Source organism: Tachypleus tridentatus, chromosome 3 (genome assembly GCF_004210375.1).
Source record: "Tachypleus tridentatus isolate NWPU-2018 chromosome 3, ASM421037v1, whole genome shotgun sequence".
Classification (NCBI taxonomy): domain Eukaryota; kingdom Metazoa; phylum Arthropoda; class Merostomata; order Xiphosura; family Limulidae; genus Tachypleus; species Tachypleus tridentatus.
In genome coordinates, this window is record NC_134827.1 from 56,409,730 (window position 1) to 56,432,992 (window position 23,263).

General features: G+C 35.8%; 2 protein-coding genes across 2 annotated transcripts; one reads left to right on the top strand and one right to left on the bottom strand.

Moving 5' to 3' along the window:
* Nucleotides 1-855: 855 nt before the first annotated feature.
* On the top strand, nt 856-8,225 carry LOC143246921 (uncharacterized). Its single transcript, XM_076494193.1, has 3 exons — nt 856-977; nt 1,923-2,914; nt 7,522-8,225. The coding sequence occupies exons 2-3, from the start codon at nt 1,949-1,951 to the stop codon at nt 7,606-7,608; spliced, it is 1,053 nt and encodes a 350-aa protein (XP_076350308.1). The 5' UTR covers nt 856-977; nt 1,923-1,948; the 3' UTR covers nt 7,609-8,225.
* Nucleotides 8,226-14,314: 6,089 nt separating this feature from the next.
* LOC143245871 (kelch domain-containing protein 4-like) lies at nt 14,315-18,928 on the bottom strand. The gene is made up of 3 exons (XM_076492127.1): nt 18,910-18,928; nt 17,937-18,364; nt 14,315-15,357 (listed from the first exon to the last, which is right to left on the bottom strand). The coding sequence occupies exons 1-3, from the start codon at nt 18,926-18,928 to the stop codon at nt 14,932-14,934; spliced, it is 873 nt and encodes a 290-aa protein (XP_076348242.1). The 3' UTR covers nt 14,315-14,931.
* Nucleotides 18,929-23,263: the final 4,335 nt, after the last annotated feature.

Genomic DNA, 23,263 nt, shown 5'->3' on the forward strand with positions numbered 1-23,263 from the left:
TGTTCTCTCACACCACATACACAATATAATTCACTGTTTACTGTTCTCTTCACCACATACACAATATAATTCACTGTTTACCACATACACAATATATAATTCACTGTTTAGTGTTCTCTTCACCACATACACAATATAATTCACTGTTTAGTGTTCTCTTCACCACATACACAATATAATTCACTGTTTAGTGTTCTCTTCACCACATACACAATATAATTCACTGTTTAGTGTTCTCTTCACCACATACACAATATAATTCACTTTTTAGTGTTCTCTTCACTACATACACAATATAATTCACTGTTTACTGTTCTCTTCACCACATACACAATATAATTCACTGTTTACTGTTCTTTTAACCAGATACACAATATAATTCACTGTTTAGTGTTCTCTTCACTACATACACAATATAATTCACTGTTTAGTGTTTCAGTCGCAGATTTTCCAAGTTTAACACAAAATTTCACAGCAAGTCGTTGCTCCTTCAGGTCATTCATTCTGAAATCCGCCAAACGAAAAAATCGCACTTCACTTAAAACCGCATAGCTAATACACAAATGAAGATATTTGCAATCGGGAAATGGCGTCGTAATCAGCTGATCTGTGCGAACCTAGCGGATTCCCCTGGAACTAACTGGAGCCGCGCAATTCAAACAGTCCGCGTATTTTTTGAACAGTCCTCGTATAACTTGTCGAATTTTTACTTTTTACTGATTATGAAGTAAAAACCTTTTGTTGTTTTATTTCCGTCTGAAAACAACTTTCAGGAAATCTTTATTGTTGTAAGCTACACAAAGGATGTACTGTGCCAATCACGGAGTTCGAACCCATAATCTTTCATCTTTCTTGTAGAACGGCAACAGCTCGAGGTAAAGCAGAAGACACTAATATTGCTACCCTCCACGCCAGAGAGGACTCTGATCTGGCCAGGATAATAGCCAAACAGTTCGCCCCAGAATTCCACCAGCCAGGTAAACAAAGGTTTTATTTTAATACGATAAACTTATTGCTCAGTACTTCCTGTTGTACGTGATGGGTATTAAGTTTTATCTCAAATTCAGTTTAACATTTTGGTTTATATTCAATACACTTCCCAACATGCTGCCGTTTTATATGATAGGAGTTACGTCACAGTTAGGTAAACAATAGCTGACTGATTATATGAAGAGCTCTGCGCATGCTCTTTCATTCTTGAACTCAACAAATTGTGAAGCAAACACAGACATTGTTAAACCTTGGACATGTACATTTAGAGATGACGTAAGAGTTGCGCATTTTTTGAGGGGAAATTCTTTAAATTTAAAGTTGGCACTTAAGCGGAGTAGACGCTTAAGGCAATTCTAAGATTAATTTAAGGATAAACCTTACTACTCAAAACAGTTTTAATCGTTTCTCCGTAAAATACAATAAATTTCTTTGTTTGCAGTACGTTTACTGACTCTACATATTTACAAATCTTCTAAATATTTATAAATAATAGTTACTGCCAATTACATGTAAACGTAAACTTTTTAAAAAATAATTCTTTATATTATCACTTCGTGATATTTCCATTGGCAAAACCCAGACATAATATTTTAACTTGAAAATGTGTTTATTGGCCAATTCAAATTAATATTGTGTTTATTGGCCAACTTGAATTAATTATGTTTTTATCGGTCAATTGTAATTGAGGATATGTTGTCAGTCCATCCTAATTTGAAGAATGCATACATTTTTGAAACTTATCATTAAACTATTCTCTGATTGGCATTTCATATGGTTTTACTTATCTAGTTTTATTATTAAAAACATTATTTTCTTCATTTTAATTTCCACAAATGGAATTAACACTAACATGAATTATGATGTTGTCATCTTCATGTTGAAGACGTGTGTTCTTTGAGACATCATCTTAATACATATACACACAACAGGGACAGACCTACTCAAGCGTAAAAAGATGAGAGACAGCAAAGAACATTCGGGAATTGACAAGATACGAAGACCCTCAAGTATTATACCGAGTCAACATGTCCATCAAAGATCCCACTCGCTTTATGTTCCTCTGGTCAGTGCCTCTCGAGAACACTTAGCCTCAAACCCAAAAGAAAACGAACACAGAAAGCCCACCATCTCAGATACTTTGACACTAAACACTGATAGGCGCGAGAGTCATGTTCGGGAAATTACCCCTAATCGTGAGCAAACTAGTCTCGATCCTTCAATGGTCAATGAAACCTTAGGTCGATCGCCGCAGGGTTATTTTCGATGCCAGAATAACCTCAGTTTCCGGAAGCGAGAGGAAAGCCTCACTCTTCAGCAGGTCATGTCTGATCATCTGGACCAATACAGCCATGAACATGCCGGAATGAAGCCTCGTTTTCGTGGTAGCCAATCACCACAAAGAATGCCTTTTCCCCAATTACAAAACATTTCTCACCACACAGCAGAATATGGTCCAGAATGTACTCCCGACTCCGGAGTCTCAGAAAGCATGGACAACGATGGTCTTTATCCAGGGCACGTGCCCCGCCGATCTACGCTTCCTAACCTCTACACCGAGAGATTTGAGGACCAAACGGATCCGGAACTCATTTGTTTCGCTCCTAGTGACAGTGAGGCGGAGGGTAATGGCAGCACGCTTACCCCTCAGCCAGATAAAACATCTTGTGCCACCCCACATAGAACAGCTTCACTTTACGGGGAGGTGACAATGAGACAAGTTAAGCCTAACAAGTCTGAAGTTACGGCGAGAAAGAAAAGCCTTCCCGACCTTCAGGCGGCAGCCATGACAGCTAAGCTGATGACAAGAGCGGAAGTATCCGAGTTAAGTACCCAGAAGAGAGAGGAAGTCCGAAGGATGATGTTGGAAGCTGAGCGACTTCGCGCCAACCCACTACTGCACCTGTTCAACCCCAGGGTCAAGGTGAGTAGCGAGTCCCAATTAAAAAATCGAAAAATGTTTTACCAATTCATCTCCACCAGGCCCGACATGGCCAAGTGTGTTAAGGCGTTCAACTCGTAATCCGAGGGTCGCGGGTTCGAATCCGGTCGCACTAAACATGCTCGCCCTTTCAGGCTTTATAATGTTACGTTCAATCCCACTGTTCGTTGGTAAAAGAATAGCCCAAGAGTTGGCGGTGGGTAGTGATGACTAGCTGCCTTCCCTCTAATCTTACACCGCTAAATTAGGGACGGCTAGCGCAGATAGCCCTCGAGTAGCTTTGCGCGAAATTCAAAACAAAAAATTCATCTCCACCTATAAAATCAAACTGCAACGAGCTGGCACGTTTGAAAAACACTAAACACTGTAAAAACTGGGGTACCCGATAACCCGTGGATCGAGTACCATCAACAACAAAAGTAAATTAATAGAGTTTTGCTTTTCCTAGTTCTTTAGTTTGATTTCTTTTCTATTCCGCTCAAAGACACACGAGGGCTATCTGCGCTAGCCGTCCCTACTTTTCCAGTGTAAGACTAGAGGGAAGGCAGCTAGTCACCACCACCCAAGGTCAACTCTAAGGCTACTCTTTTGCCAATGAATAGCGGGATTAGCCAAAACATTATAACGCCCTCACGGCTGAAAGGGCGAGCATGTTTGGTGCGATGTGGATTCGAACCCGAGATCTTCAGATTACGAGTCGAGTGCCTTAACCCACCTGGCCATGCAGAGCCAAATTATTAATTAATAGACTAGAGGGAAGGCAGCTCTTCAACAACACCCACCGCCAACTCTTGTGCTACTTTTTACCTACGAAGAGTGGGATGAACAATACAATTAAAACACCCCTGAAAGTGTAAGTACAATCAGTGGTGGGATTCGAACTCTCAGATTGGAACTGAGCATCCAAATCAGCAGGTCTAAACAACGATAGTTATACACCAGAATGACGTAACACGTTTGAACTTGAAGGTTTTCACCAGTTTCTTAGATTAACTTAATTATTTAATTACATAACAGATGGTGTTTCAAAACACCGATCATTCGATTGTTTGTTTTTGAATTTCGCGCAAAGCTACACGACGACTATCTGCGTTAGTCGTCTCTAATTTAATATTGTAAGACTAAAGAAAAGGCAGCTAATCATCACCACCCACCGTAAAGTCTTGGGCTACTCTTTTCCCAAATAGTGGGATTGACCATAACTTTACAACGCTCCGACGGCTGAAAGGACGAGCATGTTTGGTGTAACTGAGATTCGAACCTGCGACCCTAAGATTACGAGTCGACAGCCTTAACCACCTGGCCATGCCGGGCCTCTTTATAGTTGTGGGTATGTAAAAAGAGTGACAGGCAGACAAGAATAGTGTAAGAGTTGGCGATGAGATGCTATCTACTGAATTAGAGATGGCTTTACCTAGATAGCCCTCTCTATAGCTTTACGTAGACAGCCCTTTTTTAAGCTTTACGTTAAAACTGAAAACCAAAATCTCCCTTCATGTTTTGAATGGTCTTTTATCTTTTCGAATTGATGAGTGTGTATGTGTGTTTCCCTCACAGTAAAGCCTTATCGGGCTATCTACCGAGTCCACTTAAACTGATGAAAACAACATAAAAACATTAACATAGAAAATATCCCATTCTTCTCTTACAACGTGTTTATAAACATAAGGTAGGTGTTCTCGACCTGGAGCTAAAAGACAGTGTCGTGGGTGGGGCTAGTAGTAAGTACACTCGACTATTAAAGTTTTTATAATCCTTTTCGGACCCCTTATCAGGAGGCGGAGTGTCCTTGTGCTGGGAGAGTCAAAGAATGTCTGCTGTAGGGATTCTCATAATGTATAATTATGAAAAATAATGCTGATATAGGTCGTCCATAATGTTCATGGTGTTGCTTATAAAAGTCAGATACATCGTTCACAAAGCACTCATGAAATCTTTCTAACCTATTCTCACTTAATTACGCGCTAAACTGCTACATATTTTGTACGTATAAGAACGTGTCCTGTTATTTTACACCATAACCAGTAAATCCTAACTTAGACCTCTACTAGTGGAACGAGGTGTATCTGGAGCCGTGTGATCCACCGTACATACCTTGGCTAAAATAGACCAAAGATGACTCTGTTAGGCCTACTGCCAAACTGCGATAACCCTCTTTCCCACTTCAGCTCTTTGGTTGCCATGGTTACTTCTATACGTCAAGAACCAATTTTACGTCCATATATGGTTAACTATTGATTTCTACAGCGCTCCTGCATTCCGACTCTGTGCGCATGTCTTTAATACGTATCAGACCACTGCACTTAATCAACCGGGTAGTGCAGGAAAATTGTAAGTGTTTTATTTCAGATAGTCTGTGAAGCGTCTGATTAAAAAGAGATGTAGAATCAGTTAACAAGTGTAAAAATAAAACTAAGTGTTTGCTTGAATTATCTGTAATTATCTCATTAAAATTATCTATAGCATAATATGCACACAAGCTGCAAGATTATAAAACATATATCTTTATCAATAAATGCGTCAATAGTTTGTGATCTATCGAATGATAACAATATATTGAAGAGTGCTACTTCGTAAATTCAAAGAACAAGAAAACAATACAACCAGGTTCCTTGGTTAACAAACAATACAACCAGGTTCCTTGATTAACAAACAATATAACCAGGTTCCTTGATTAACAAACAATATAACCAAATTATTAATTAATAGACTAGAGGGAAGGCAGCTCTTTGACACTACCCACCACCACCTCTTGTGCTACTTTTTACCTACGAAGAGTGGGATGAACAATCCAATTAAAACACCCCTGAAAGGGTATGTACGATCAATAGTGGAATTCGAACTCTTAGATTGGAGCTCAGCAGGCCTAAACAACGATAGTTATACACCAGAATTACGTAACACATTTGAACTTGAAAGTTTTCACCAGTTTCTTAGATTACCTTAATTATTTAATTAAATAATAGATGGTGTTTCAAAACACCTATCGTTCGACTGTTTGTTTCTGAATTTCGCGCAAAGCTACACGACGACTATCTGTGTTAGGCTTCTCTCATTTAATATTGTAAGACCAAAGGGAGGTGAGCTAGTCATCACCATCAACCGCCAACTCTTTAACCAACAGCTAGTGGGATTGATGGTAACATTATAACGCTCTCACGGCTGAAAGAACGAGTATGTTTGGTGCGACAGGGATTCGAACCCGTGACCCTCAGATTACGAGTCGATTGCCCTGACCACCTGGCTTCACTTTTAACTTTTAATATACCTGGCCACGTAGAAGTGAAAAGAAATATGTACCTAAATTATAGTATTTCTGGAGAAAATTCCATGAATTTATAAATCTACAGATTTCTTATTAATTTGTTTGAAACCAAAGTTCTGTTTTATAGAATTTCAGAAAGAGGACTATAATTATTTTAAATTGTCTACATAATATGACACCAGAGGTCGTGCATGACCAATAATCCATGTTCTTTTGTTCATTTTTTTAACACCAAAGTCCTGTTCTCTTGTCCCTCGCTATTACAACAAAAAGTCTACGAATTTACAACGCTAAAATCAGGGGTTCGATTCCCCTCAGTGGACTCAACAGATAGCCCGATGTGGCTTTACCGTAAGAAAACACACACCCTGTTCTCTTAGAGTCTGGTTTCCATCATTTGATGGAAGGTGGTTTTAGACAATGATTTAGAATGTTGAGTTCACATACGCACTTTCTTGTTGTTTTTTTTATTTTGATTGTTTGTTTGTTTGTTTTTGAATTTCGCACAAAGCTACTCGAGGGCTATATGTGCTAACCGTCCCTAATTTAGCAGTTTAAGACTAGAGGGAAGGCAGCTAGTCATCACCACCCACTGCCAACTCTTGGACTACTCTTTTACCAACGAATAGTGGGATTTACCGTACATTATAATGCCCCCACGGCTGAAAGGGCGAGAATGTTTGGCATGATGGGGATGCGAACCCACGACCCTCAGATTACGAATCGCATGCCTTAACACGCTTGGCCATGCCGGGCCCTACGCACTTTCTAAAATAATAAATCTGTAAAAATAAAAGACAGGGAAAAACATATAACTTACAAATTAAAAACAAACACACTATGAATGTTGTATATTTCAAACACTGAAACACTGAACTAGATTTAGAGCTAATTTGAGAGGACTAAGGCAATGAATTTTTGGTTTGGCTGTTATTAAACACAATGTCACACAAAGGGCAGATATGATTTAGAATTGCCCGGAAAGCTTTTCGTGGGCTACCTTCGCAAGCCATTCCTAATTTAGCAGTGATTGACTAAAAGGAAGGACGCTAATCACTGCCAACTCTTGGGTTATTCTTTTACCGACTAATGGTGGGACTGACCGGCTATCTGTGCTCTGCTCACCACAAGTATCGAAACCTAATTTATAGTGTCGTAAATCTAAGACTTACTGCTGAGCTACTAGGGACAGTAAAAATTTTTTTGCACGGTCATTATAATAAATTTTCGTTTCATTTCGGCATTATTATTTTAACGTGTTATCTGTGTCATTTGTGGTACAGATTTTACTGACTCGATCGTGTACTTTTTAATTTTCCCCAAGGAATGGTTCTCGAGACAACAGCTGGTGATTATGGTTCTGTTGGTCAACATCAGCCTGGCCATCATGTTCTTCAAGCTTCTGACGTAATCACACCCAATAGAAGTTCTTTGGAATTTTACACTTCTGAAACCTGGGTGTTGCCGAAAGGACAGGACCAGCCCACAACAGTAATCAACAATCAACTCTGCCAATGCTATCTTTTACGTTTCTTTTATTTATTTGCACTTGGGAGTTTCGCCATGCTCTGGAATCTAACACTGGCAGCTGCCGAGAGGGTGTGGTCAACATATTAGTTTCGGACAGTCCAGCAAGGTAGCGTTTTGTTTTTACGTCATTCACACTTTAGAGCTTTGCCACCGAAACGTGTGCATGATAACTCCATTGAAAGAAACTCAAACATGTTCAGTTGAGAGGTGAAATAAAGTCAGGCACTACCTCAAGCAACTTGAAACGTCACATATTTTATGTTACAGCACGTAGTAACCAATTCAGCTCAAGTCAGTCCATTGTAGTCAGATTAATCAACCGATATTACAAGGAAAAAAATATAGACAAGGTTTGTACCAATTCAGCTTAAGTCAGTCCATTGTAGTCAGATTAAACAACTGATATTACAAGAAAAAAATATAGACAAGCTTTGTATCAATTCAGCTTAAGTCAGTCCATTGTAGTCAGATTAAACAACTGATATTACAAGGAAAAAATATAGACAAGGTTTGTGATTTCACCACTGAATAAAGAAATGACATAACAAAGGCTTATTTACATAACGTTTAACAAAGAAAACATTTTAAAAAAACAGTCGTGTTAAGCACAAATCCACATAAAGGGATATCTATAATGCGATCGCCACAGGTATCGAAACCTCAGTTAGTATCACAAGTCCAAAATCTTGCTGCTGAACGACCAGAATCACAGAAAGTTGTTTTAAGATGAAAATGTTTTTTATATAAATTGTTTTGAAGTTTTTTTCTAAACGTGACGCACGTATGAAGTGTAAACAAAAGGAGGAATCTTCAATAGCTGCAGCACTTGAAACTCTTTTGGACAGGTGAGATTGAGTAAATCAATCTGTAAAACCCTGTGCATGGTCAGATACATCAATCGAAAGGGCTTGGCCTCCTGTGTCCAAAACTGTAATTAGATCTTAAATTGGTCACAATATGAGGGAGCTATAGGTTAAATGTTTGAACTTGAAAATCTCTGAGCTGTTCTATGAACTGATGTGCTGTGGTTGAAAATAAAATCACGTTTGATAAGAACACTGTAGAGGGGGGTATTTCTTTAAGTGCAATGACTAAAATATTTTGTGTATACATATATATGTTTCCCTCAGTATGCTTTAGGTTCTGAGTTAAGATACATGATGGTGAGTTTTTCAATGGGCTGGTTAAGTTCTAAGTTAAAATGAAAGATGTTGGGTTTCTTGGTGGATTGGGCAATCACTTTGGTTCTTCTATTAAAACAACTCATGTTCAGAAAAAAAGCCCAATTTATTGAGACTATTTCAAGAAGTCAGTTTTTGAGACCCAACAATATCAAGTCTTTGAAACCATTGCTACTGTAGTCAGCTTACACGCTTGATGGACAACTGACTGACCAACCGACTTCAACTGTCTTGTTTCCATTAGCCACTTCAGTTCAGCATCTACTAAACTGTGTATGCCATTTGAAATCTGTCTTTAAGGGGCAATACATCAAGTCTTGCAATCATAGTCTGGAGAGCATTGTGCAGATAATAGAGATTACTCACAGAGCTGGGGCATGTGAACTATTTGAAACTTCTACTAAGAAGCTAAAAGACTAAAATTTTTTATATTTAACTCTATTATCACTAATACTTTTCTTCATTTGTGAACTTGCCGTCATTTCCCAGTTGATCTTTTTAAACTTTATTGAGGAAATCTGTCTTTTAATTTTATTCAATAACCTCATCTTCTGCTCTTTAACCCTTGAACAATGATTACTTGTTTGATGTGAAGCATTACGTCTATTGGTGCTTTGCCCACTACAGGTATCAAAACCAAAATTTAGTCTCATATACCCACTAACTTGCTACTGAACCACCAGCGGGTGCCTTGATAACATAACTGATTATTTTCTGATTGTTTGCTGTTAACCACAAAGTTACACAATGGGCTATTGGTGCTGTGCCCACAAAGGGTATGAAAACTCAGTTTTTAATATTACAACTTTAGAAACATTGCAATGCCACAAGACTTTGATTTATAAGATGCACATCTGTAAAAATAACAAATGTAATCCCTAAATGAGCTTAAAGTTGATAAAAGACATTAGGACAACAATCTTAGTTAATAAACTCTTTGTGTACTATCAAATAACCCTCACATAAAGAGAAGTGGACAAGTGCTGACACCCACCTTCGATAATTTTGAAAACATTCACAAAAGTAATGAGGAGAAATTCAAGTAACTGGTAACTGACTTCTCTATCTGAGAGTATGTGGGACCATCAAGAAACTCAGTGGTTCTAGAACAATAGTTCTTAATAGTTTCAGATAACAACTGTTTTACTCACAACTGCTGTTGTTAAAAAGTTATGATCCCTAATTGTCTAAAATTAAGACTTATATAAAGGTATATTTCTATTCATAAACTAAAGTGTGCATTTTAAGCATTCGTTTTATGTTTACAACCAGTTAGAGAAGTGTTTGAACGCACATACACACTGACACAGAGTTTTAGTTTCTAACAAAGTGAAGTTGCCAATAATCAGTGATGTCGAGAAACCCACTTGTTGAGAAATATATATGCAAAAACGGCTCGTTTTGGTTGAGAAAATATTTTACATAGAAGAGCGAACAATGTTTCGACCTTCTTCAGTCATCGTCAGGTTCGTTGGTGAACCTTTGTAACACACTTTGATTCATCCATAATTTGTATTACAAGTTTAGTCATGCTCTAAGAAAGACAGAAACAATAGGATTTATTGTAATGGAATTTACAACCTGAGAAAGACAGACTAGGTTTTATTGCACTGCTACTCACACTCTGAGGAAGACAGACTAGGTTTTATTGTACTACTACTTACATTCTGAGGAAAACAGACTAGGTTTTATTGTAGTGCTACTTACACTCTGAAGAAGACAGACTAGGTTTTATTGTAGTGCTACTTACACACTGAGGAAGACAGACTAGGTTTTACTGTACTGCTACTTACACTCTGAGAAAGACAGGCTGGGTTTTATTGCACTGCTACTTACACTCTGAATAAGACAGGTTAGGTTTTATTGCACTGCTACTTACACTCTGAATAAGACAGACTAGGTTTTATTGTAGTGCTACTTACACTCTGAAGAAGACAGACTAGGTTTTATTGTACTGCTACTTACACTCTGAGGAAGACAGACTAGGTTTTATTGTAGTGCTACTTACACTCTGAATAAGACAGACTAGGTTTTATTGTACTACTACTTACACTCTGAATAAGACAGACTAGGTTTTATTGTACTACTACTTACACTCTGAATAAGACAGACTAGGTTTTATTGTACTACTACTTACCCTCTGAGGAAGACAGGCTAGGTTTTATTGTAGTGCTACTTACACTCTGAATAAGACAGACTAGGTTTTATTGCACTGCTACTTACACTCTCAATAAAACAGGCTAGGTTTTTGTACTGCTACTTACACTCTGAATAAGGCAGACTAGGTTTTATTGTAGTGCTACTTACACTCTGAATAAGACAGACTAGGTTTTATTGTACTACTACTTACCCTCTGAGGAAGACAGGCTAGGTTTTATTGTAGTGCTACTTACACTCTAAATAAGACAGACTAGGTTTTATTGTAGTGCTACTTACACCTGAATAAGACAGACTAGGTTTTATTGTAGTGCTACTTACACTCTGAATAAGACAGACTAGGTTTTATTGTACTACTACTTACCCTCTGAGGAAGACAGGCTAGGTTTTATTGTAGTGCTACTTACACTCTAAATAAGACAGACTAGGTTTTATTGTAGTGCGACTTACACTCTGAATAAGACAGACTAGATTTTATTGTAGTGCTACTTACATTCTGAATAAGACAGACTAGGTTTTATTGTACTACTACTTACCCTCTGAGAAAGACAGGCTAGGTTTTACTGTAGTGCTACTTACACTCTGAGGAAGACAGGCTAGGTTTTATTGTAGTGCTACTTACACCTGAAGAAGACAGACTAGGTTTTATTGTAGTGCTACTTACACCTGAGGAAGACAGGCTAGGTTTTATTGTAGTGCTACTTACACTCTGAGAAAGACAGACTAGGTTTTATTGTAGTGCTACTTACACTCTGAGAAAGACAGGCTAAGTTTTATTGTAGTGCTACTTACACTCTGAGGAAGACAGGCTAGGTTTTATTGTAGTGCTACTTACACTCTGAATAAGACAGACTAGGTTTTATTGTACTACTACTTACACTCTGAATAAGACAGACTAGGTTTTATTGTACTACTACTTACACTCTGAATAAGACAGACTAGGTTTTATTGTACTACTACTTACCCTCTGAGGAAGACAGGCTAGGTTTTATTGTAGTGCTACTTACACTCTGAAGAAGACAGACTAGGTTTTATTGCACTGCTACTTACACTCTCAATAAAACAGGCTAGGTTTTATTGTACTGCTACTTACACTCTGAATAAGACAGACTAGGTTTTATTGTACTACTACTTACCCTCTGAGGAAGACAGGCTAGGTTTTATTGTAGTGCTACTTACACTCTAAATAAGACAGACTAGGTTTTATTGTAGTGCTACTTACACTCTGAATAAGACAGACTAGGTTTTATTGTAGTGCTACTTACACTCTGAATAAGACAGACTAGGTTTTATTGTACTACTACTTACCCTCTGAGAAAGACAGGCTAGGTTTTACTGTAGTGCTACTTACACTCTGAGGAAGACAGGCTAGGTTTTATTGTAGTGCTACTTACACTCTGAAGAAGACAGACTAGGTTTTATTGTAGTGCTACTTACACTCTGAGAAAGACAGGCTAAGTTTTATTGTAGTGCTACTTACACTCTGAGGAAGACAGGCTAGGTTTTATTGTAGTGCTACTTACACTCTGAGAAAGACAGACTAGGTTTTATTGTAGTGCTACTTACACTCTGAGAAAGACAGACTAGGTTTTATTGTAGTGCTACTTACACTCTGAGGAAGACAGACTAGGTTTTATTGTAGTGCTACTTACACTCTGAATAAGACAGACTAGGTTTTATTGTACTACTACTTACACTCTGAATAAGACAGACTAGGTTTTATTGTACTACTACTTACACTCTGAATAAGACAGACTAGGTTTTATTGTACTACTACTTACCCTCTGAGGAAGACAGGCTAGGTTTTATTGTAGTGCTACTTACACTCTGAAGAAGACAGACTAGGTTTTATTGCACTGCTACTTACACTCTCAATAAAACAGGCTAGGTTTTATTGTACTGCTACTTACACTCTGAATAAGGCAGACTAGGTTTTATTGTAGTGCTACTTACACTCTGAATAAGACAGACTAGGTTTTATTGTACTACTACTTACCCTCTGAGGAAGACAGGCTAGGTTTTATTGTAGTGCTACTTACACTCTAAATAAGACAGACTAGGTTTTATTGTAGTGCTACTTACACTCTGAATAAGACAGACTAGGTTTTATTGTAGTGCTACTTACACTCTGAATAAGACAGACTAGGTTTTATTGTACTACTACTTACCCTCTGAGAAAGACAGACTAGGTTTTATTGTAGTGCTACTTACACTCTGAAGACAGACTAGGTTTTATTGTAGTGCTACTTACACTCTGAATAAGACAGGCTAGGTTTTATTGTAGTGCTACTTACACTCTGAAGAAGACAGACTAGGTTTTATTGCACTGCTACTTACACTCTCAATAAAACAGGCTAGGTTTTATTGTACTGCTACTTACACTCTGAATAAGGCAGACTAGGTTTTATTGTAGTGCTACTTACACTCTGAATAAGACAGACTAGGTTTTATTGTACTACTACTTACCCTCTGAGGAAGACAGGCTAGGTTTTATTGTAGTGCTACTTACACTCTAAATAAGACAGACTAGGTTTTATTGTAGTGCGACTTACACTCTGAATAAGACAGACTAGATTTTATTGTAATGCTACTTACATTCTGAATAAGACAGACTAGGTTTTATTGTACTACTACTTACCCTCTGAGAAAGACAGGCTAGGTTTTACTGTAGTGCTACTTACACTCTGAGGAAGACAGGCTAGGTTTTATTGTAGTGCTACTTACACTCTGAAGAAGACAGACTAGGTTTTATTGTAGTGCTACTTACACTCTGAGAAAGACAGGCTAGGTTTTATTGTAGTGCTACTTACACTCTGAAGAAGACAGGCTAGGTTTTATTGTAGTGCTACTTACACTCTGAAGAAGACAGACTAGGTTTTATTGTAGTGCTACTTACACTCTGAGGAAGACAGGCTAGGTTTTATTGTAGTGCTACTTACACTCTGAGAAAGACAGACTAGGTTTTATTGTAGTGCTACTTACACTCTGAGAAAGACAGACTAGCTACTTACACTCTGAGAAAGACAGACTAGGTTTTATTGTAGTGCTACTTACACTCTGAGAAAGACAGACTAGGTTTTATTGTAGTGCAGAGAAAGACAGGCTAGGTTTTATTGTAGTGCTACTTACACTCTGAGAAAGACAGACTAGGTTTTATTGTAGTGCTACTTACACTCTGAGAAAGACAGGCTAGGTTTTATTGTAGTATCTACTGATCAGTAAAAGGAAACCATCTTTTCTACAAAGAACTGAAACCTGGATTAAAAACAGTTTATTTTGACACATAATTTAAAAGTATATATAGCTTTACCCCTTGCTCAAGATACAGTTCTGAAAGTGCCACAAATGAATTGTTCGCTCATTTAAAACAGTCATCAAGGAACTACAGAAAATAACTTATTTTGCAATATTTTTCAAACTATTTTGTGACACACAAGTAGATTACATCATTAATGTTTTGGAATTTATTTATACAAATCTAGTCAAGTTCAGTTGAGACCCAGCACACAGGTCTTGAAAGAAAGACAACACAACTGTGGAATTAATCAGTAAAATGTATTTACACCACCAGACAGTATTCAAATAAAGTCAAAAGTATACTGAAATTCTGAGAGAGAAGCCAAGAAGTACATTGTACCAAATCACTTAGGTTTTAATATGTGCTTATTGTATTTGTTAAGCACACAGCATCATTTGGTCCAAAGATATTCACTCAGAGGCAGTATCATTCCATTCATAAAACAATCAGACTTTCTATTTTTACTATTAGACATAAAAAGGTGAAAACACACGTATTATTTAAATTGGGTAAAACACTTAGCAACCAGGTCAATATTTATTTCTCCAAGGAATACATACGATGTTCCTTAGATTTCCTCAGGATCGCTGGTGTCATCTCCCTCTTCCGGTTCTCCAGCTGCACCAGCATCTTCCATTCCTTCATCTTCAACCTCTTCATCATCATCATCAGACTCAGATTCTAGCCACTGCTGAGACTTAGTGTCTAATTCTATCAAAGTGTGCCATTCATCCAACTTATGTAGATCTAATGAATGAAAGTCTGACAGGGTGAGTTGCCGATCACCGTCTTCATATAAACCTCCATAAACATACAATGTTTTATGTTTTATTACCATGCCAGCATTCATTCTTGGCCATGGAACAAAACTTTCTGACAGTTTCTTACTAGAAGCCGTTACATCGCACAAATTCATTTCTGTTGATAGTGTCTGAGGACCAATTTTAACTGTAAATATTCCATCATCTGTCTCATGAACAATATCCATTTTCTCCTGAAACAAAATGATAATTTTTAAATAGGCAATTATCAATGAATAGATAATATATATTAAATCGATAATTCTGTTTTTACACATAAACAAGCCTTAGGGGTACAAATATTGCTGAAATACTGTTAAACAGATGGGAAGTCACTCACTAGTGTGACTTAAGAAACAGATCCTGGTAACGAATAAGTCACTGAAGTCCTTAAAGCAGTAAAGGTAACAAAACTTGAATTTTCTTATAGTTATATTAGAAATTGAAACAGATCATTACTTCTATATACAAGTCACTAATTAGGCCTAACTTCGAATAGTGTAAACAGTTTGATCTTTTTATAACGGAGAGCTACTTGTATGATTCGGAAGATGGAAAGGTAGTCTGAAGTGAAGATCTTATCTTGAAAAAGTAGGGTTGACACTGATGATGTTATCTCATGGATAGAAAGGACAAAGAAAAATAGTTTGTTGTGCAGTATTTTAAAGTACAAAGAAAGGATGCAAGTTTCACATTTGAAAAACAAACTATAAACTCTGATCAGGACAGTTTTTCTAACAAGTTGCTGTTGGTTGTATGGAACTAACACAACAAGATGGTTTTGATGAAACCAAACAGTGGAGCCAAAGAGTTAGTCTTCTGAAGAGTTGGGAGGAAAGAACTAAATGGTTTTAGTTATCTGTGTTTTTTTTTCAGATAAACAAATAATAAAGTAGTTGCAAAAATTAGGGAAGATGTGATAAAGTGAATATGGTAGTTGTAAGAAAATATGGAAAAAAATGTACAAATAAAACATATCAAACACAATATACCATATTTTTCACAGTAACAACCATACAAATAATAAACACAATGTGCCATATTTTTCACAGTAACAACCATACAAATAAAACATATCAAACACAATATACCATATTTTTCACAGTAACAACCATACAAATAAAACATATCAAACACAATATACCATATTTTTCACAGTAACAACCATACAAATAAAACATATCAAACACAATATACCATACAAACACAATGTGCCATGTTTTTACAGTAACAACCATACAAATAAAACATATCAACTGCTACGTACTATGGTTTTTTATAGTAACAACTATATAAATAAAACATAACTGTTATGTACTAGGTTTTTCTATACTATATAAATAAAACATATCAACTGCTATGTATTACGGTTTTCTATACTATATAAATAAAACATATCAACTGCTATGTATTACAGTTTTCTATACTATATAAATAAAACATATCAACTGCTATGTATTACGGTTTTCTATACTATATAAATAAAACATATCAACTGCTATGGACTACTGTTTTCTATACTATATAAATAAAACATATCAACTGCTATGTACTACTGTTTTCTATACTATATAAATAAAACATATCAACTGCTATGTACTTTCACGGTTTTCTATACTATATAAATAAAACATATCAACTGCTATGTACTACGGTTTTCTATACTATATAAATAAAACATATCAACTGCTATGTACTACGGTTTTCTATACTATATAAATAAAACATATCAACTGCTATGTACTAGTTTTCTATACTATATAAATAAAACATATCAACTGCTATGTACTACAGTTTTCTATACTATATAAATAAAACATATCAACTGCTATGTACTACAGTTTTCTATACTATATAAATAAAACATATCAACTGCTATGTATTACGGTTTTCTATACTATATAAATAAAACATATCAACTGCTATGTATTACGGTTTTCTATACTATATAAATAAAACATATCAACTGCTATGTACTACAGTTTTCTATACTATATAAATAAAACATATCAACTGCTATGTATTACGGTTTTCTATACTATATAAATAAAACATATCAACTGCTATGTATTACGGTTTTCTATACTATATAAATAAAACATATCAACTGCTATGTATTACGGTTTTCTATACTATATAAATAAAACATATCAACTGCTATGTACTACAGTTTTCTATACTATATAAATAAAACATATCAACTGCTATGTACTACGGTTTTCTATACTATATAAATAAAACATATCAACTGCTATGTACTACGGTTTTCTATACTATATAAATAAAACATATCAACTGCTATGTACTACGGTTTTCTATACTATATAAATAAAACATATCAACTGCTATGTACTACGATTTTCTATACTATATAAATAAAACATATCAACTGCTATGTACTACAGTTTTCTATACTATATAAATAAAACATAACTGCTATGTATTACGGTTTTCTATACTATATAAATAAAACATAACTGCTATGTACTACGGTTTTCTATACTATATAAATAAAACATATCAACTGCTATGTACTACAGTTTTCTATACTATATAAATAAAACATATCAACTGCTATGTATTACGGTTTTCTATACTATATAAATAAAACATATCAACTGCTATGTATTACGGTTTTCTATACTATATAAATAAAACATATCAACTGCTATGTACTACAGTTTTCTATACTATATAAATAAAACATATCAACTGCTATGTATTACGGTTTTCTATACTATATAAATAAAACATATCAGATGTAGAAGATCACCTGTGTCTTCCCATTTCCACTACATTCTAAATCGAGCTCTTCCCATTTTCCACTTCCCTGTTCTACATCAGTATCGTCATCACTCGGTTCTTCCCCTTCTTTGTTCTCTCCTTCCATTTCCTTCTGGTTTTTTTTCTGTCTCCGGCACTTCTTTTCGCCATCGTCTTGTTTTCCTCGTAGCTGTAGTTGCATCCAACAGTTTTTATCAGTGTCCAACATATAGAGATCATTATAGAAATGGCCCTTTAAAGTTTCATCACTAGTCTCTTCATCATACACTCCACCAAATAAGTACGCTTTGTTCCCAGGTCCTGTTGCCAAAGAGAAGCCACATCGAAGAGATGGTCTAATGCCTGATTGTTTCACTTGTGTCCACTTCCACTTTCCTTCTTTATCTCCCTTAGCTACAAACAAGAATACGAGAAAGTCTTTAGAATGAAACCTTACACACAAAGTAATGAAAATATTTTGCTAGATGGCCACCAGGTGACTTCTGATTAGAACCACCTGGTGTGGACAGAACAAACCTGAAATAAGAATTCTTAAATGTTTGGTTTCAAGAAAAAACAAGTCAAAATTATATGCAACTCAAACCAAAATTAAACAAGTATGAAAAAAACACCTTTATACCTACATTAATTAATAACCTAGCATCTACTGCATCGCCCCCTACAATAAAATACCTATTTACACTCTCGTCCCTATGGCATGCCTGGCCATGGTCAGTCGCAAACTCTCTTTGTGAATCTGAAAATGACCTAAGTTCAAAACATTGTTCTCTACTTTATTTTAATAAAAGTTTTAATACCCTGAACAGTCGTCTTGAGATACATTAATCCTGCAACTCATATATAACAGCCTAGTTAAATTTCAAAACATACGATTATTGCCACAATGGTACTCAACTGACAAATCAATAGTTTACGTTTTTGTTTCATGACATTACACACTCCAAGATAAATTGGTATATTACTTACAAGGTTAACTTTCATTCTGATTTTTGTTGGTAACTTGTTTTGACCAAAAGCTTCTGATAACTATGCCTTCACACATTTTTAACACAATTTAAAATTATTCCAAATAATTATGAATCAATAATTTGATTTCAATAAAACAACATAACTCATTCAGATACTAAAACAAAATATTCAGTAGTTGTAGTGACCAAACTTATTGAAGTAAAACTTTAAATTAGAATAAAAAAAAAACACTTCTATTCATTCCAAAAAAGTCATACATCACTCTAGATTTTTCTAAGTCTTACCTTACACCTGTTTAAAACATGCAGTCATACACCACTTTAACTTTCTTCTAAGCCTTACCTTAAAGCTGTTTAAAACATGCAGTCATGCACCACTTTCATTTTCCTAAACCTTCCTTAAAACTGTTTAAAACATGCAGTTATACACCACTTTAACTTTCCTAAACCTTGCCTTAAAGCTGTTTAAAACATGCAGTCATACACCACTTTAACTTTCTTCTAAGCCTTACCTTAAAGCTGTTTAAAACATGCAGTCATGCACCACTTTCATTTTCCTAAACCTTCCTTAAAACTGTTTAAAACATGCAGTTATACACCACTTTAACTTTCCTAAACCTTGCCTTAAAGCTGTTTAAAACATGCAGTCATACACTAGTCTAACGTTCCTAAACCTTGCCTTAAAGCTGTTCAAAACATGCAGTCATACACTAGTCTAACGTTCCTAAACCTTGCCTTAAAGCTGTTCAAAACATGCAGTCATACACAACTTTAACTTTCCTAAACATTGCCATAAAACTCTTTAAAACATGCAGTCATACACCACTAACTTTCCTAAACATTGCCTTAAAGCTGTTTAAAACATGCAGCCATACACCACTTTAACTTTTCTAAACCTTCCCTTAAAGCTGTTTAAAACATGCAGTCATGCACTAGTCTAACGTTCCTATACCTTGCCTTAAAGCTGTTTATAACATGCAGTCATACACCACTTTAACTTTTCTAAACCTTGCCTTAAAGCTGTTTAAAACATGCAGTGATACACCACTTTAACTTTCCTAAACATTGCCTTAAAGCTGTTTAAAACATGCAGCCATGCCCAACTTTAATTTTCCTAAAACTTGCCTAAAAACTGTTTAAAACATGCAATCATACACCACTCTAACTTTCCTAAACATTGCCTTAAAGCTGTTTAAAACATGCAGCCATGCACCACTTTAATTTTCCTAAACCTTCCCTTAAAACTGTTTAAAACATGCACTCATACACCACTTTAAACTTTCCTAAACCTTGCCTTAAAGCTGTTTAAAACATGCAGTCATGCACCAATTTAAACTTTCCTAAACTTTGCCTAAAAACTGTTTAAAACATGCAGTCATGCACCACTTTAACTTTCCTAAACTTTGCCTAAAAGCTGTTTAAAACATGCAGTCATGCACCACTTTTACTTTCCTAAACTTTGCCTTAAAGCTGTTTAAAACATGCAGTCATGCACCACTTTAACTTTTCTAAACCTTGCCTTAAAGCTGTTTAAAAGTCATGATACACCACTTTAACTTTCCTAAACCTTGCCTTAAAGCTGTTTAAAACATGCAGTCATACACCACTTTAACTTTCCTAAACATTGCCTTAAAGCTGTTTAAAACATGCAGTCATACACCACTTTAACTTTCCTAAACATTGCCTTAAAGCTGTTTAAAACATGCAGTCATGCACCACTTTAATTTTCCTAAACCTTGCCTTAAAGCTGTTTAAAACATGCAGTCATACACCACTTTAACTTTCCTAAACATTGCCTTAAAGCTGTTTACAACATGCAGTCATACACCACTTTAACTTTCCTAAACCTTGCTTAAAGTTGTTTAAAACATGCAGTCATACACCACTTTAACTTTCCTAAACATTGCCTTAAAGCTGTTTACAACATGCAGTCATACACTAGTCTAACTTTCCTAGACCTTGCCTTAAAGCTGTTTAAAACATGCAGTTATACACCACTTTAACTTTCCTAAACATTGCCTTATAGCTGTTTAAAACATGCAGTGATACACCACTTTAACTTTCCTAAACATTGCCTTAAAGCTGTTTAAAACATGCAGTCATACACCACTTTAATTTTCCTAAACATTGCCTTAAAGCTGTTTACAACATGCAGTGATACACAACTTTAAAATTTCCTAAACCTTGCCTTAAAGCTGTTTAAAACATGCAGTCATGCACTGCTTTAACATTTCTAAACCTTGCCTTAAAGCTGTTTAAAACATGCAGTCATGCACCACTTTAAGTTTTCTAAACCTTGCCTTAAAGCTGTTTAAAACATGCAGTCACACACCACTTTAACTTTCCTAAACATTGCTTTAAAGCTGTTTAAAACATGCAGTCATGCACCACTTTGACTTTCCTAAACATTTCCTTAAAGCTGTTTAAAACATGCAGTCATACACCACTTTAACTTTCCTAAACCTTGCCTTAAAGCTGTTTAAAACATGCAGTCATACACCACTTTAACTTTCCTAAATATTGCCTTAAAGCTGTTTAAAACATGCAGTCATACACCACTTAAACATTTCTAAACCTTGCTTTAAAGCTGTTTAAAAAATGCAGTCATACACCACTAACTTTCCTAAACGTTGCCTTAAAGCTGTTTAAAACATGCAGTGATACACCACTTTAAACTTTCCTAAACCTTGCCTTAAAGCTGTTTAAAACATGCCGTCATGCACCACTTTAACTTTCCTAAACATTGCCTTAAAGCTGTTTACAACATGCAGTCATACATTAGTCTAACTTTCCTAGACCTTGCCTTAAAGCTCTTTAAAACATGCAGTCATACACCACTTTAATTTTCACAAACCTTGCCTTAAAACTGTTTAAAAGATGCAGTGATACACCACTTTAAACTTTCCCAAACCTTGCCTTAAAGCTGTTTAAAACATGCAGTCATTCACCACTTTAAACTTTCCTAAACTTTGCCTAAAAACTGTTTAAAACATGCAGTCATGCACCAGTTTAACTTTCCTAGACTTTGCCTTAAAGCTGTTTAAAACATAAAGTCATACACTAGTCTAACTTTCCTAGACCTTGCCTTAAAGCTGTTTAAAACATGCAGTCATACACTAGTCTAACTTTCCTAGTCCTTGCCTTAAAGGTGTTTAAAACATGCAGTCATACACCACTTTAACTTTCCTAAACACTGCCTTATAGCTCTTTAAAACATGCAGCCATGCATTACTTTAATTTTCCTAAACCTTGCCTTAAAACTGTTTAAAACATGCAGTGATACACAACTTTAAAATTTCCTAAACCTTGCCTTAAAGCTGTTTAAAACATGCAGTCATGCACTGCTTTAACATTTCTAAACCTTGCCTTAAAGCTGTTTAAAACATGCAGCCATGCACCACTTTAACTTTTCTAAACTATGCCTTAGAGATGTTTAAAACATGCAGTCATACACGACTTTAACTTTCCTAAAATTTGCCTTAAAGCTGTTTAAAACATGCAGTGATACACCACTTTAACTTTCCTAAATATTGCCTTAAAGCTGTTTAAAACATGCAGTCATACACCACTTTAACTTTCCTAAACATTGCCTTAAAGCTGTTTAAAACATGCAGTCATAAACCACTTTAATTTTCCTAAACATTGCCTTAAAGCTGTTTAAAACATGCAGCCATGCACCACTTTAATTTTCCTAAACCTTGCCTTAAAGCTGTTTAAAACATGCAGCCATGCACCACTTTAATTTTCCTAAACCTTGCCTTAAAGCTCTTTAAAACATGCAGCCATACATCACTTTAACTTTTCTAAACCTTGCCTTAAAGCTGATTAAAACATGCAGTCATACACTAGTCTAACGTTCCTAGACATTGCCTTAAAGCTGTTTAAAACATGCAGTCATACACTAGTCTAACTTTCCTAGACCTTGCCTTAAAGGTGTTTAAAACATGCAGTCATACACCACTTTAACTTTCCTAAACACTGCCTTATAGCTGTTTAAAACATGCAGCATGCACCACTTTAATTTTCCTAAACCTTGCCTTAAAACTGTTTAAAACATGCAGTGAAACACAACTTTAAAATTTCCTAAACCTTGCCTTAAAGCTGTTTAAAACATGCAGTCATGCACCGCTTTAACATTTCTAAACCTTGCCTTAAAGCTGTTTAAAACATGCAGCCATGCACCACTTTAATTTTCCTAAACCTTGCCTTAAAGCTGTTTAAAACATGCAGCCATACACCACTTTAACTTTTCTAAACCTTGCATTAAAGCTGTTTAAAACATGCAGTCATACACCACTTTAACTTTCCAAAACCTTGCCTTAAAGCTGTTTAAAACATGCAGTCATAC

What these genes read in the sequence shown, in the direction of transcription:
- LOC143246921 (XM_076494193.1), top strand. Translation starts at nt 1,949, where the DNA reads ATGAGAGACAGCAAAGAACATTCGGGAATTGACAAGATACGAAGACCC. An exon ending in TGTTCAACCCCAGGGTCAAG is followed by an intron (nt 2,915 to 7,521) that starts GTGAGTAGCGAG and finishes ATTTTCCCCAAG; the next exon opens with GAATGGTTCTCGAGACAACA.
- LOC143245871 (XM_076492127.1), bottom strand. An exon ending in GTGGAAATGGGAAGACACAG is followed by an intron (nt 15,358 to 17,936) that starts GTGATCTTCTAC and finishes ATTTTGTTTCAG; the next exon opens with GAGAAAATGGATATTGTTCA.